This window comes from Euphorbia lathyris, chromosome 1 (genome assembly GCF_963576675.1).
Source record: "Euphorbia lathyris chromosome 1, ddEupLath1.1, whole genome shotgun sequence".
Taxonomy (NCBI): Eukaryota; Viridiplantae; Streptophyta; class Magnoliopsida; order Malpighiales; family Euphorbiaceae; genus Euphorbia; species Euphorbia lathyris.
Window position 1 is genome coordinate 81,972,123 of NC_088910.1, and position 15,095 is coordinate 81,987,217.

General features: G+C 32.4%; 1 protein-coding gene and 2 long non-coding RNA genes across 3 annotated transcripts; 1 reads left to right on the top strand and 2 right to left on the bottom strand.

Annotated features, from left to right (window-relative positions):
* Positions 1-371: 371 nt before the first annotated feature.
* Positions 372-5,143, bottom strand: LOC136203483 (uncharacterized). Its single transcript, XR_010674857.1, has 4 exons — positions 4,814-5,143; positions 4,550-4,691; positions 4,253-4,322; positions 372-1,414 (listed from the first exon to the last, which is right to left on the bottom strand). It is a non-coding gene; the product is annotated as an uncharacterized lncRNA (long non-coding RNA).
* Positions 5,144-6,781: 1,638 nt separating this feature from the next.
* LOC136203487 (uncharacterized) lies at positions 6,782-8,186 on the top strand. The gene is made up of 3 exons (XM_065994654.1): positions 6,782-7,006; positions 7,087-7,259; positions 7,918-8,186. The coding sequence occupies exons 1-3, from the start codon at positions 6,815-6,817 to the stop codon at positions 7,991-7,993; spliced, it is 441 nt and encodes a 146-aa protein (XP_065850726.1). The 5' UTR covers positions 6,782-6,814; the 3' UTR covers positions 7,994-8,186.
* A 1,311-nt stretch (positions 8,187-9,497) lies between these two features.
* On the bottom strand, positions 9,498-10,963 carry LOC136210817 (uncharacterized). The gene is made up of 3 exons (XR_010678231.1): positions 10,557-10,963; positions 10,408-10,470; positions 9,498-9,759 (listed from the first exon to the last, which is right to left on the bottom strand). It is a non-coding gene; the product is annotated as an uncharacterized lncRNA (long non-coding RNA).
* Between the last annotated feature and the right edge of the window lie 4,132 nt (positions 10,964-15,095).

Consider the following 15,095-nt stretch of genomic DNA (forward strand, 5'->3'; position numbering starts at 1 on the left):
CTACCATAAGATTAAAATATATGTGCGTGAGGCAAGACCATTAAAAGCAACATCAGTGTTGGTTAATAGGGGCGTGAGGCAAGACCATTAAAAGCAAGCAATGGATGGATCAACAGATAATACACATCCCACTAGTTTCTTTGTTGCACAGTTGAGCAGAAACACATCAACATGCAGGATAGTCAGTATGAATGATCTTTTACATAATCCAAAAATTAAAAGGAACAATTACAACCTTAACTCAACAAGTGAGTGACATATACTTATTTCTTCAACTGAAATCTAATCTAATCTGACCTTGGCCTTGGATATCTATTAATAAAATACAGACATACTGACTTCAATAGGCATACATAAATAACTGCAAAAAAACAAAAAGCTTCACAGAATCCCCATCTCATCCATGGGTATTTTTTTAGAAAGAAAACCTTGCATTAAAAAAGAGAAATTACATCAGGTCATTACAAGGTACAACAATATTTGAAATAGCAATAAGGCTATCTTCTAGAAAGATTTGAGGAAATTGAAAGGTAGGGCCCCACTTAGCCAACTTGGCCATTGAGTGAGCAGCTAAGTTTGCCCCTCTATTTTCATAAACAAAATTTAAAGTGCTAAAATAGGGTCTCAGTAATATAATATCAGCAAAGAGGTCCTTCAACAGGAAGCTTGTTTCCATTCGACCATCGAGAGCTTTGATCACAAGTTTGGTGTCTGTGGCTATAGTGATCTCCTTGAAGTGGCAGTCAATTGCTAGCTTTAAGCCGTTGTAGAGTGCTAACATCTCTGCAAATCCTGAGTTCACACAATTAGCCATTGGGAGGGAAGCTGATAGCATTACTCGTCCGACTGTCATGAGCAACAATACATGTTATGCAATGGAGTCCGTTGAGCAGATATGATGCATCACAGTTAAACTTTATCAAAGGGGGGGGGGGGGGGGGGAAGATGATTGCCATCGCGCTGGAGGTTGCTGTGGGCTATTATTTTGGTCGCTGGTCTTGACGGAATTGGCTCGAAATCATCCAGAACTGTCTGTGCTTTGCACAAGATGCCCTCCAATAGCAGCTTGTTGTGATTCTTGATGCCTATGTTCCTCCTGAACTAGAAGAGCCAAAGAATGATACTGAACAGACATATGTCCTATACTAAATTCTTTGAAACTGGGTGTGTGAGATCCCTAGCTTACAAGGCGACAGGTTTGGAAAGTCTTCAATGTCATTTTGTTAGCCTTGAAAACAGATGCAGAATTGTCAGGAAAGTTATGCTTCTTGCATAGGCCAATGACAAACGACGAGATTTTCCTAAGATTGCATCGAGGCAATCAGGGAAACCGATGGTGTTCAATCTGAAACTGCAATCCACCATGAAACCAATCCATCCAAGTTGAGCAATTTATATTAAGTGTTCCCATTGTCTGCTTGTCAAACCACTCATTCCCATTAGGAACACCAAGATAAACTCAAAGTTAGAATATATTATGGCACAAAGCCCATTTGGGCCCCTAAACTATAAGTCCAAAGTCAATTAGCCCCCCTTCTACAAAAATGAGCAATTAAGTCCCCAACATTTGCAAAACTCTCCAATTAAGCACAACCTAATAGAAAGGGTTTAAATATCTTCCAACTCGGTTTCCTGTTATTTCTTTACCTGATGCAATTATAAGTATTTCTTCATCTAATCCAAATACTTATTCCTTAATAGTTTCCCCAACTAGTTTTCTCTCATTATCTTCATCGCATTCTCATATTACAATTCTTAGGACTGATCATTTTATTCCATTTTTTGTTTGTCCCTCACATGTTGAACCTTCTCTTCCTTCGCCTAACCTCATTTTCATCCTAATAAAAAAAACAACAGATTATGTTCATTCTATAAAGTTGAGGATCATTGCATTATTGAAGATGATTTTTATCAATTGCATTTGGCTCAGGATTCTGTCCAGTTTTGTATGGGAGAAGATTTTTCGCTTGAGTTCATCGACCTGCATTTCTATAAGAATTTTGAATGCCATACTAATCTCTTAATCCCTGTCAAATTTCCTGATTCCTTATTTTTAAGAGATCATGAACCTCCGGTTAAAGGAAGATGAAACTTCTAATTCTCCATTACAGATTGAAAAAGAGGTTAATCTGTCAGCTAAGGAAGAGGATACTTCTATAGGTTTTGTGCTTGATTGGAGAGTTTTGCAAATGTTGGGGACCCAATTGCTCATTTTTGTAGAATGGGGCTAATTGACTTTGGAGTTATAGTTTAGGGGCTCAATTGGGCTTTATGCCATATATTATACATAATCTTCCGTAAGAACACAACTACACATATTCAATCATGTCAATTAACATTACTACAAAACAACACAACTCAATTATGTCAACATCTAATGAATTGCCACCAGTAAGGATGCATACTACAGAGGAGAAAATGATTCGCTTCGTTGGAGAAAAAAATTCAATCAAGTAGCGATTGATCACTAAGGCAACCATGGTGAAATATGCAAACACAAGAAAATGAAGTTCAGTTTCACAAAACCCGAACTTCAATGATTTACTCCATAATGAAAGAAGCATGGACAAATTAATATATCACACATTTCTCTTAAATTAAGTAATTGATTAAAACAACCCTAATTCAATTAGTTGTCTAAACATGAGAGTCTAAGCAAACAGAATCAACATAATATATTAGTGGAACTGACTTTCTACTAGATGGAAACCTAAAGCAGCTAATTTGCAGTTAATAGGCAGGTTCACATGAAAGACTTGAGCAGAAGAGTAACATTTTCAGTAGCCAGAGAACATGATATTATGAGAATTATAAACACAGTTGCAACGCACACCAAATCATTTAAACTGGAAATAGACTCAGGTATTAATATTGAAGAAACTAGTATAGTAGAGTTGTTTGTAGAGATGTTTAACAGTGAAAATTTTCGTTTGTACACCATGAGTTAATTATTAAAGGTCAATAAACAAATACCAGTGGAAGTTGATAAAGGAGCTGCATAAATGATACCAAAAAAGCCAAGTGACTATATGATGCACAAATCAGACAAAAATCAACTGGAAACTAGACTACATGCTCCAGAAAGTGAATGAAACTCCTGCTATATTTTTCTATGAGGCATGTAAGAATATGAGAATTATAAACACATTGCAACAATTAGCAAATTATACAGATGGCATATAGGCTGATTATAAGTGAAAATGAACATTAGAGTCCATTAATTCCAAATAGGCCTTAGGATCAACAATAGCTACGATGCTTAATTTTGAAATTTACTGAACTTTAAAGCACAGAAAAGACTTCAAAATTGCACGATATAGAGAATGTACCATAGTAGACATGTAATACTAATTTATACTATTTGAAATACTCAACTGAGTAGGCATTAACACTAGGGGTGTGCATCGGTTCAAAACCAAATCGAAAAACCCTTTGGAATAGTTATACTTGTTTACAAGCTCTCGCTCTTGAGACTGAAAGAGCCTGAAGGTCTTTTCAGCTAGTTATATCAGTTAAGTCTCCACAATGGCATTGTCATTTAGCAGAACTAGAAAATAGAAATGTCAGAATTTTGACAACCTCAGAATTTATGGCAACAGATAACATTGCTTGAAATATGTCAGCAAATTCCTAATTGATTTGATATCTCCCAATCAAACTACATCCTCAATGGGAACTTTTATTGATTGAAAAATAGATGCATGGAAGGATGATCGAAAAATGCCTAATAGCTATGCAGATGAAGATAAATATGACTTTGATAGTAGCATTCCAACCAAAAATTCAAAGCTTAAGTGAAATTGAACTTCCTTGATTCTCTTGTGATGAATTGAAACATAGTACCACGTTGACTTCATAGTTAATACACTATGCTCTCTGAATTGAAAAGATTAACACCCTACGTTGTAAAAGGAAACAAGATCAACCAGCTATAAAACATCATCACTACCAACCAAAAACGAAAACAAAATGAATTCTATAAATATGATACTCAATGCAGAATTTTACTGCTATAATATTTATGCAAAAAGATCCAACAGGACCAGAGGAGATCGACAACTAGAAAACTGAGGGTCCTCCACCTCCAACCATTTTTCTACAGAAGGCATCATATCAAATGTTTATTATTAGAAGGCTCAATCAAACTTATATTCCTAACAACTTGCAAAGATAATGCAGAGATTAGTGATTTTGTTATTATGCACACACAACTTCTTTTTATAACATATGAAGAGAGAAAGAGGAAAATTACCCAAGTCATTAATTTGCAGCAGGCCAATATGACAGCAGGCACATAAGCCTCAAGAGGATCAAGCCTTTTCCTGGTAATTATAAAATAGAAACTCAAAACTGTCACATACTTATCCAAATAGCAAATGCAATTAGGAAAATGTGAATCTCCTTCAACAAATGCAAAAACGACAAATAGTGAGATGAGCAAAAACTAAACTACCTCCTTTATGAAGCCATGAATAAGCATCAATACCTACCTATCTAAAAACTCGATGAATTTAAGTCATAAAGAGAAATTGACAAAGTAAAAGCTAACCTTAACTGCTTCAACAGTCGGTAGAGAAGGCATGGCTCCATCTTCCTCAACAGCCGACGAGGTTTGCATCTTCGATAGAGAAGGCAGGGCTTCGTTTTCCTCATTGCTAGTAGAGACATGGCCAATAGCTCATACTATTGCTCTGCTCAAGAAAAGTTGGATTTGTAGAAGAAGCAGCAGAAGCAAAAGAATAGGCGTAATTAGAACAGGAAGAAGACCATGACATGAAGCCTATGTTTTAAACCAATTGTTAAGATGGCTCACCTTATAATTTTTTTTTTTAGTACAAGATGACTCAGATGGGACTTTTTTCTGGCTGAAACGGAGCTTCACACCTCGGTCGCGGTTGTACGATTGCCCAACTCATTGTTTCGACAAATTTCTTCTTAGGAAGGGTTAAAGTTTCGACTCAAAAAATTAATGGAAGATGAAGATGGATTTCTGAAACTCGATAATGACTGGAATCTATCAAACTCAAACTTAGAAGATGGAGGCGTTTAGCAATGGAATTAAATGTCGAAGATGAAGGTGTAGAGGTGAGGAAGAAAGAGATGTTCGGTTGGAGAAGAAGAGGCATGACGTAGAAAAGGGGTGAGAAATATGGAAGACTGGAATAAAAGGTAACCGGTTAAAATAATTGCATAAACGTTTCAAAGAAATAAGTGGTTGAGATTAAGTGTAAATATAGTGTACGGTCCGTTAGATAAAGTAACTGTTACTTTGTTTTTCAATTATAGTAATTATAGCCTGCACCTTATTATTATTATAATTACTTATATATAATTTATTATATATATAATTTATCATTTTATATTATAATTATCAATTTTTATATATAATATATCATTTATCATTTTATATATATATATAATTTATCATAATTTATTGTAATTATAATTATTTATATATAAAATATATCATTATATATATAATGGTAAAAGCTAACCGATGTTCTCGGGACGTTTGATAAGAAATATATTTTAATATTTTTTTATATAATACGTATTAAGTGGTTTGACACAAAGTAATTAATTAAAGATAAAAGCTTAAATAATTGTGTTAGATATATATTTTATTTATAGTAATTATTCTATATTTATGCTAATTACCATAAATACGATATATATCTAATAAATTGTACCAAAATTAATTAAATTAATTCCCCATTTATTTCTTTGATACTTGATTTTCTAATTTTTGAAAGCAAAATGCTTGATTTGAATGTCCTCCCATCCAATGAAAACATAGTTGCGTTCATGGGGGAAGATCCGAATTTAGAAAATTCATTACATAGTTTCAAAAAAAAAAAATTCATTACATACTTCAATTCCAGTGCAGACTCCAAATAATACAGAAAAAACTCATGATCTGAATTTTTTGATTATTATTTACACAATCTCCAATTCTTCATTAATTTCCTCTAATTTTAATACTTGGTTTTCTCATTTTTTAGAGCACAATGATTTGAATGATAACAAAATTAATTAAAGAAGAAAAAAAGAACTGATATTAGAGAGAAGTACACGTTAGATTTGTAGAAAGAGACAATGAGAAGAAAAAGTGGTATAAATGACAGCTAAATTACCATTAAATAGTCTACCTAATTACAATCATATTTAATGCATAGAATTTGACTAATTACAATACAAATCATTTAATATCTGTTATATAAAAAATAATAAAATATATTTCTTATCTAGCGTCATGTGGCGCCCGTTAGCAGGCTCGATATATAATTTATTATAATTATAATTATTTGATACAGTTAAGTTAAGTTTAGTAGTATTCAGTTCAGTTCGGTTAATTTAATTTAATTTCAGTTAAAAAGAACATAATCTTATACTGAAATTAAGTCAAAAAGAATAAAACCTTAGTCATCTTAAAGTATTAAAATTATACTACAAAAACGTTAATATAAACTAAATTTAAAAGGACTATTAAATATCGAAACAATACTTGGAATCGGAGTTCTGAACTGGATCCGCCTCTGTAAAGACCGGTCATTGCACAGAAGAAAATGTCGTAATTAATTAATAATTACGATTGGATCAATGAATGTGAGAATTTCATAAAAAAAAATATGGTCAAACAAGGAGAGGGTTAGTATGTAATTTGCTAAAAGAAAGAAAATTGATTTAGTGGGGTAGGTGCATAGGTTTTATCGGATTGGCTTGGAGAAAAAGCTAGAATAAACTAGCACCAGTGGCAGGGGCAGTGAGTATACAAAAACCAAATGGGTGAGTTGAAGTCCAAACAAACAAAAAGATGGGAGACTTTGAAATGGAGATCTCAAAAGAATACGGCTATGTTGCTCTGGTTCTAGTGGCCTACTGCCTTCTCAATTTCTGGATGGCTGCCCAAGTGGGTAAGGCTCGTAAGAAGTACAAAGTCCCTTATCCAACCCTTTATGCTACTGAATCTGAAAACAAAGATGCAAAAATCTTCAATTGTGTCCAGGTCTGTCTTTCGATACCTTTTATTTTAGATCAACAAACTGTCATGTATTTATGTTGTTTCATCAAATCTCCTACGTACAGAGAGGGCACCAGAATTCACTCGAGATGATGCCGATGTTCTTTGTGCTAATGATGTTAGGAGGGTTTAGGCATCCTTGTATCTCTGCTTCTCTTGGATCTCTCTATATTATTACTCGTTATTTCTATTTCACTGGTTATGCTACTGGAGATCCTCAGAAACGTCTCGCTGTCGGGTAAGGAATTCATTCCGAATTTTCTTTTTGTTTTCCCCTTATTCATTGAATCATTTCCCCCAATTTTTGTGTTTTTCCTTCATCAGTGGATACGAATTGGAATTTATGGATGTTCAGTTGTTTCTTTCAGAATATCATCTAAAATGAACTTTGACTATCAATTTTATTTTGGTTAAATTAGTCATGGATGATTGACAATTGCCCATTTCTGATGCTAATTAATACATATCATTGTGGACTAATTTGCCCAATAACTAACAAGTTGAAGGTCTAAATATATCTGAAGTTATTTTTGCAGCAAATCGTCTCTATAAAGCTAAATTAAAGTGCTATCTTTTCACATAATGCTTTTATGGACTGTAATAGAACACTTGAAACTGTTTTGGACGCAAATTTAGGAAAAAGGCAATGATCATAAACATTTTGGAAAAGAAATTTAACCAAAAGGAAGTTTGAAAAATAATCTAGTTGCAGTTTTTATATAATGTACTATGTTGTTGTTGATGATAGCTGTGTGAAATATTGATGGCTGAACCTTTAGGATTTATGTTTGTGTTCATGATTCGTGAAATACATTATTGATTTATAGAGATGCTTTTTAGGGAGTGTTTGAAATGTTCTAATTACTCGTTACATCCTGGTTTATAATAATATACAGGAAATATGGATTTTTGGCAATGCTTGGGCTTATGATATGCAGTATCTCATTTGGGATCAGTCTCCTTCGAGGGTAATTTTCTTTTTTTCTTTTTCTAGGTACTGTAATTCTCTGTGGAAACTAATACTTCCTGCAGTTAAATTAATTGCAATGCTTTTTCCAAATACATTTTGATGTGCTGACTCTGAATTAAGATGTTCTTCCTTTAACGTTGTATGCTATTTTCTATTTTGAAGCTCTTTAATAAACAACATTGACTTTGGCATTCATTTTTAGATTAGAATGTTGATATTCAGAATTGGTTGACATCTAATATATCAGCTTGTGGTTGACTTCTGTGACAAAACTAAAATATATGTCAGTATATAACATGTTCATGCTCTCATTTTAAGTGTTTGAGGTATAATTTATTTATTTTTAGAAAATCAGATTAATTTTTTGCATTTTATTTTCTTTTTCCAGTTGTTCTTTACTGTTTAATGTTACAGTTTGCTGTTGGGGAAGGCTTCTTTTCCAAAAAGCAGTGATTCCTAGCTTTTGGAAAGAGCTACTTTTCATGTATAAAAGTCAAATTTGAAGTGAAAATGCAAATATGAGGAGAAAATGGAGTAACCAAACACCCCCTAAGTATTGAAAATTACCGAACAACTTAAATTTTGTCCGTTGCGAATTACTTATTTACTACCGACGTAGCGACATCTAGTAATTACATGCAAAATTTTCGTTAAGGGTTTGTTTAGCAGATAGCTGTTGATGTTATTGTTAACTATTTGATTTGCTATTGCGATTAGTATGTAATATGAGTATGTTTTAAACTAATTAACAAATAAATTATAAAAATAAAAAATGTAATACACAAATTCATAAAAAAAAATTCCTAAAGAACAGAGCAAAACCTTGTTTTTTCGGAAATTATATAATAAAGATAGGAATAACGTTAAAAAAACAGGTTTTGTGGAAGTGAGAAGGATAATTTTGTTAAAATTAAATAAATCAAACAACTGTTCATGAATTTTTCATGAAAAGTTCCAGAATGTTTTGTTTCCATAAAAAAAGGTTAGAAGTTGTATTATAAATCCAACTAAACACTATATATAGTTTATCGATAACAACAACAACAACAAAGTCTTAGTCCCGAAATGGTTCGGGTCAGCTAACATGAATCATCATATAAAATTGTGAAATCAAGTTGTTTGAAATTTTTGATATCATAGTCAAATAACTATCAAACTTGTCCATTCAAATTTTCCATTAGATAGAAGGAAAATTGATCTCGTAGGGGGAATTTGATATTGTTTGGAAATGTTAGGGTAAATTTATACCATTTCATACGTTAGAGGTAAATTTGTACTTCTTCAAAAATGATTGGAATAAATTTAGACCTTGTTTCTTAAATAAATAAATGAAAGGGGGTAAGGGTTTTTTTAGGAAGAATGCTAAAATTTCATTAGATAATAAAGTACAGTGATAGCATGAAAACAGTAAGGAATAAAACCTTACATAAATATATTTTATGTCTAATACATGATATCCACGGAGATCTTGTTTGGAAATGTTAGGGGTAAATGTCACGACCCATCCCACGGACCTTGACCGGCGCTAGAGAACGGGTAAGCTTAAGCTACCAGAACCCGTAGCAAGCCTTAATATAATATAAAATCAACCTTACCAATAGTCTTAGCATAATATAATATTAAATCCTTCAATAAACACACAATATAATCCTCAAACTGGTACTGCGGTCTAGAACATAAATTTTATATTAATTGGAAGGATTATACATAAATAAGATAGGTGTGCTGCCCGAAGAAAGATCGTGGGCTGCAATAGACTTCTAGTTACCTGAAAAATTAAAGGAGTCAAACCTCCTATAGTGAATTAATTATATGCAATGCATGAGTAATTTAACATTTATGTCACATACAATAATAATAATCATAATATATAATATAAGTGCTCACACAATATGCTTTTCATAAAATTGTCTTATAAATAAGTAGATATGTGGTTTAATACGTGTGTTGGACCCTAAACCTCAATACCCAATCTAATAATCCACCAATAATCATCATTTCACTCATATCCAATAACTGGGGGACCGAGAATAACTCAACCGACCACACACCCAGTTAGCTGGAGGACCGAGAATAACTCAACCAATTCCGTACCCAGTCTCATTTAAATCCAAAATCCACATATCATATAGCCCGAGAATATCTCAACCGAGCTTATCCATATATCACAACATTCACAACATTAGTATCATCAATATCCAATAACCCGATAGTACCTGTGCGCACAAGGTCCTGATACCGCTCACCAGGAAGCATGTTCATAACACGTATTTATCCACAAATAATTACGTATAAATTATTATAAACAATAAGACACTTTTATAAGTAAAAATAATATTTTACTTGAAATATCATGAAATCATTTATTATAAATGCAAATGCTAAATTAAAAATGCATAACATATAATTAACTCACAAATTGCTCCTAGCTGACTGTCCTAGTTTTCAGGTACTACTCCTCCTCCTACCGGTTGAATATCTAAAAGAGATAATATTATTTTTAGAATCTATATTGGTTTAGAAAAATATTGAAATTTATTTCGTCACGTTTTATAGACTTTTTACCGAAAATTCGGCAGAGTCCCCCTATAAAACGGACATCCTCCTAGTAATGATTAGGGTCAACCCTGCAATAAAATACACTTCTATATTCAAAAATATTCAAAGTCCAAACCGAGACTCCATAGACTGCAATTTATCAACCCGGTTGGACATCAATCATCCGGCAGTTCCATAACTGTCAATAATTCCAATACTTTACTCCCAAAATTACTCATCATCAAACAACATATAAACATTTATATTTATAATTCATATTTATAATATCTATTCCGATCAAATTAACTAATCATTAATCTTAAGGGCATAATTAATTAATTATGCTTAGTCCAATCTCCCTTCAACCTTTATTTTTAAAATTATATATTCTGAATTTTTATTTAAATGAGGATCCAAAAATTATTTTTAAACAAACTTAATTATTTTCCTTAATTTCACCCAACTATATACTTTCGTAATTTATAGAGACTAAACGATAAGGAATTTGGCCAAAGTCCAAGAATTAATGTTGCTCCAAATAATATTTAGAACATTCTGAAGTTAACCAAATAATTTTTCTACACTTATTTCGTATGTCACCTGAAAATATCACCGGTGTTCGGGATCCGCCTATCGGAAAAATTAAAGTTGATTGTTTTGAGAAACTAATTATACCACTTTATTTCTTATGATTCCAGGAGTCTAGAATCACTCTCAAAACACCCAAAATCAACCAGAAAATTAAACTTTGATTAGATTTCTTACTTTTTCCGGTGTAGCTCCGATTACACCTCAAAACTCCTTGCATGCATCAAAATCTAGTGTACCCATATGTAAATCGACCCCCTGAGTCCATTTTTGATGTTAGAATTGTAAAATAATGAATAAAGGACTAAAAAATAGAGAGAATATCAAAAGTGACGAATTTTCTCTCTCTAAACGTTTTTTAAAAACTCAAAATCTCACAATAAAACTTACATGCACTTGTAGCTGGAGTTGAGAGATTCGTTTCGATATAAAGAACGTCAAAAACGGTGAAGAAATGAGGGAGAATGAGGTAGAAGAAGGTTGTTCTTGAAATGAAGAAGATGATGATCCAGGAAGAGAAATGAAGTCTGCCGATCACAGCTCCTTATTTGATAAAAAATGGTCGATTTTTAATTTAATCCCTATATTTATAATATCTTTTATAAAATTTCCCAAAAGTAATTATACTTTAGCTTTAACTCCTTCTAACTAATTCAATTTAGCAATTAGCTTAAATATATATAATTTTTGGTATTACAGTAAATTTGCATCATTTCATACGTTAGAGGTAAATTTGTACTTCTTCAAAAATGATTGGAATAAATTTAGATCTTATCCCTTAAATAAATAAATAAAAAAAAGGGGGTAAGTTTTTTTTTATGGAGAATGTTAAAATTTCATTTGATAATAAAGTACAGTGATAGCATGAAAACAGTAAAGAATAAAACCTTACATAAATATATTTTATGCTTAGTACATGATCCACGGAGGTAAGAAATATAGTGTTCTACGGGTAAAATCTACCATTTCCGCTCTTGCTAAACCAGAAAAAGTTACAAATGAAAAGATTATGAACAACAGATACAGATGGAATAAGAGATCCGGCAAAATATATGAAATCCAACGATAAAAAAACTTAACGAACAAAGAAAAAAAACTAGAATAATAGAAACGGTGGGTGGAGGAAGAAGGAAGATAAGCCTCCTTCTATAAAATGCTTCCAGGTCCGTCCCTGAGCCTGGGTAGGAGGGGCGCCTGCCCAGGGTCCAGGGATAAGGGAAGGTCCAAATATAGTAATAGATTTTTAGTTTTATACTTGATTAAAAAAATTAATAAGATAATGATTATTAAGCCATAAATGGGTGTAAAATATCAATTTCCAATTTGAGTCTTTTCAAATTCTCAAACTCTTCTTTTCTTCAATTACCCATCAATCCCAATGATTAAACGACAATATTTTCATTAATCTTCATCTTAAATTCATCAATTATATAATCAATTTTATTCTCCCATCACCACTGTAACAGTGAAACTTGTCATTGCCAATAGATTTTTTGTCTTTGAGAAATTCATAAAATTCTGATTCACTTTGGTCTTCAGATGTGATTTGGGATAACCCATTAAAATCTTCAAATTTCAAGAACTTACCCGCTAAGGCCCACAAAGAGAAGTGATTTCAATATCATTTAAAAAAAAAATAAATATCAAATGGTAAAAAGTGAAACATATTTGAAAAGGGAAAAGGAAAAATGTTAGGGATGTAACGGGGCGAAACGGGCAAAAATTTCCGTTTTTTTGGTCTAATGGGATTCCTCGAAATGATAAGGGGGCAATTTTCTCTCTTAGTCTTATCCTCTGGGGAATCTCGCATGAATTCTCGTTCTCCGATTCATTCTGTTTTCTTATATACAGTAACTAAAATCATGGAATTCAAATAATTATTATAACCATTACGTTTCCATAAACTAAATTTTACAAGGCATCTAATTTATTAGAAGCTGATTGGAATGTTGACAATGGCATCTCTGCAACTGTGTTCATAAGCGTTTTTACCTAACTAAAAAATATGAAACTCAAACAAAATAAATAAATATCAAATAAATATTTAATAAGGATATGGATCCCCACCATATCTAACCCACCCTCAACCATTGGGGATAGAATTTTCTCCATCACTGATGTACGAGAATTTATTTTGGGGATTCTCTTTCCTCGATGGGGATGGAGAATTCTCCCTCCGATTATATCTAAAAAGATTATCAAGATACAGAGATTATTCGAAGAGTCCTTGACTTTTCTAGAAAAGAGAAAAAGGAGAAGAAGAGTCTCAAAATCTCAAAGTACAAATGAAGAGCTACAAGTATGCCCCTAGCCTTACCGAAATTGTCTTTTAAGTTGCCAATGACATTTCGGTCTTCTCAGCTTAGTCAGAGGCAATTGTGTCCAAACACACTAATAGTATGTTCCAGAACCTTGAAAGCACATGGTATGGTGCACCGTAAATCACACAACCAAACCATCACAAATCACCACCATTCATTCTAAGCCCTAAAATCAAAGCATCTGATTGCTCCAAGTGTCACTGTCCTTTCATCCTTTATTTTCTTAGTGTAATTGCATTACTTGTACGACAAACCTAAAAACAATATAAATATGTGAGTTTTAAGGTTATTAAAATTAATGAGAATCAAAATAGTAAAAAGTGTTTCCCTTTTTTACGTCATTCATTTTCTTAATATCCCTAGGTTGGTATAGTTGTAATGTTGTTTTCTGAGGCTTCTGCTTAATGTGTATATAAAAAATTATTATGGAAACAAATTTGTCAATTGACCGATTTGTAAATATAATCATGTGGTTTAAAAGTTCGTAAATGGGTACTTTAAGGTTTTTAGGGGTGCTAAAAAATTGAACCTGTCTGAAATAATTGACCGAACTGGTGAAATTCATGGTCTATTTGGTTCAGCTGTTAGCTAATAACTGTTACAGTTGCAGTAAGCTGTTAGTTGTTGTTGTTAGCTGTTTGTTATTATTTGTTTAATTACTACTGTTTGGTAAAATTATATTGAACTGTTGTTGTTCAGATTTAAAATGTCTAAAATGGACATGTTTTAAATTAATCAACGATCAAATTATAAAAGGAAAAATGCAAAAAAAGCCCATAACGTTTACAATTATGAATAATTTTACTCTTAACATCTAAAATGGTGCAATTTTACCCATAACGCTGACAGCTAAAAGTAATTGGTGTAGCATAAAAAAATAAAATATCTATGTTTAGAATAAAAAATAAAATATCTATGTTTTTTAATAATATCTAAAATCGACCAACTTGTCAATGTTAGGGATAAAACACCTTATCTTATTATAAAATAAAAAATGTGTTACACAAATTAATAAAAAATAATCTATATAAAAAATTTATTGAATGCAACAAAACTTTGTTCTTCCGGTAATTATGTTGTAGAAATATAAATAATGTTAAAGAATAAACATATTTCGTAGAAACAAGGAAGATAATTTTGTCAATAACAAATAACTACAAACAACTGTTTATGAAAAGCTTCAAATATGAACTTTTCGTGAAACGCTCAAGAACGATGTAGTTTCCAGTAGACATGTGCATGGATTGGGCCGGGCCTAATCAGATTTGCCATATATTTACATTGTCCAAGCCCAGCCCAACCCGTAACATATTCACATCGGGCAAGAAAGAAAATGGGAAGCAACCTTACCTTAGTGTGCATATCTCCTCCCCAATGGTTAAGGTAAAATTGGGTGTTTCGTAATTGCAAATGCTTCAACTTTAACCTTATTATCCTCGTCTCACCGCTTCACCTCTGATCAGAGCTTGAAGCTTCACCACCCCCTTCAATGCCGCCAATGCTTTCCTCGTCTATTTTCAATCAATTCAATTCAATTCATTGGCTCATCTATTTTCAATCAATTCAATTCAATTAGTATTATCCATGATCCAATCCAATTCCAATTTTCAATTAAAATCATCACTCTCACTCAGCTTACAAGGTATCGCCGGAAAGC

Bases quoted from the DNA above. Each gene is read 5' to 3' on its own strand.
- LOC136203487 (XM_065994654.1), top strand. From the start codon at position 6,815: ATGGGAGACTTTGAAATGGAGATCTCAAAAGAATACGGCTATGTTGCT. The intron at 7,007-7,086 runs GTCTGTCTTTCG...TCCTACGTACAG, and splicing joins AAATCTTCAATTGTGTCCAG to AGAGGGCACCAGAATTCACT. The intron at 7,260-7,917 runs GTAAGGAATTCA...AATAATATACAG, and splicing joins CAGAAACGTCTCGCTGTCGG to GAAATATGGATTTTTGGCAA.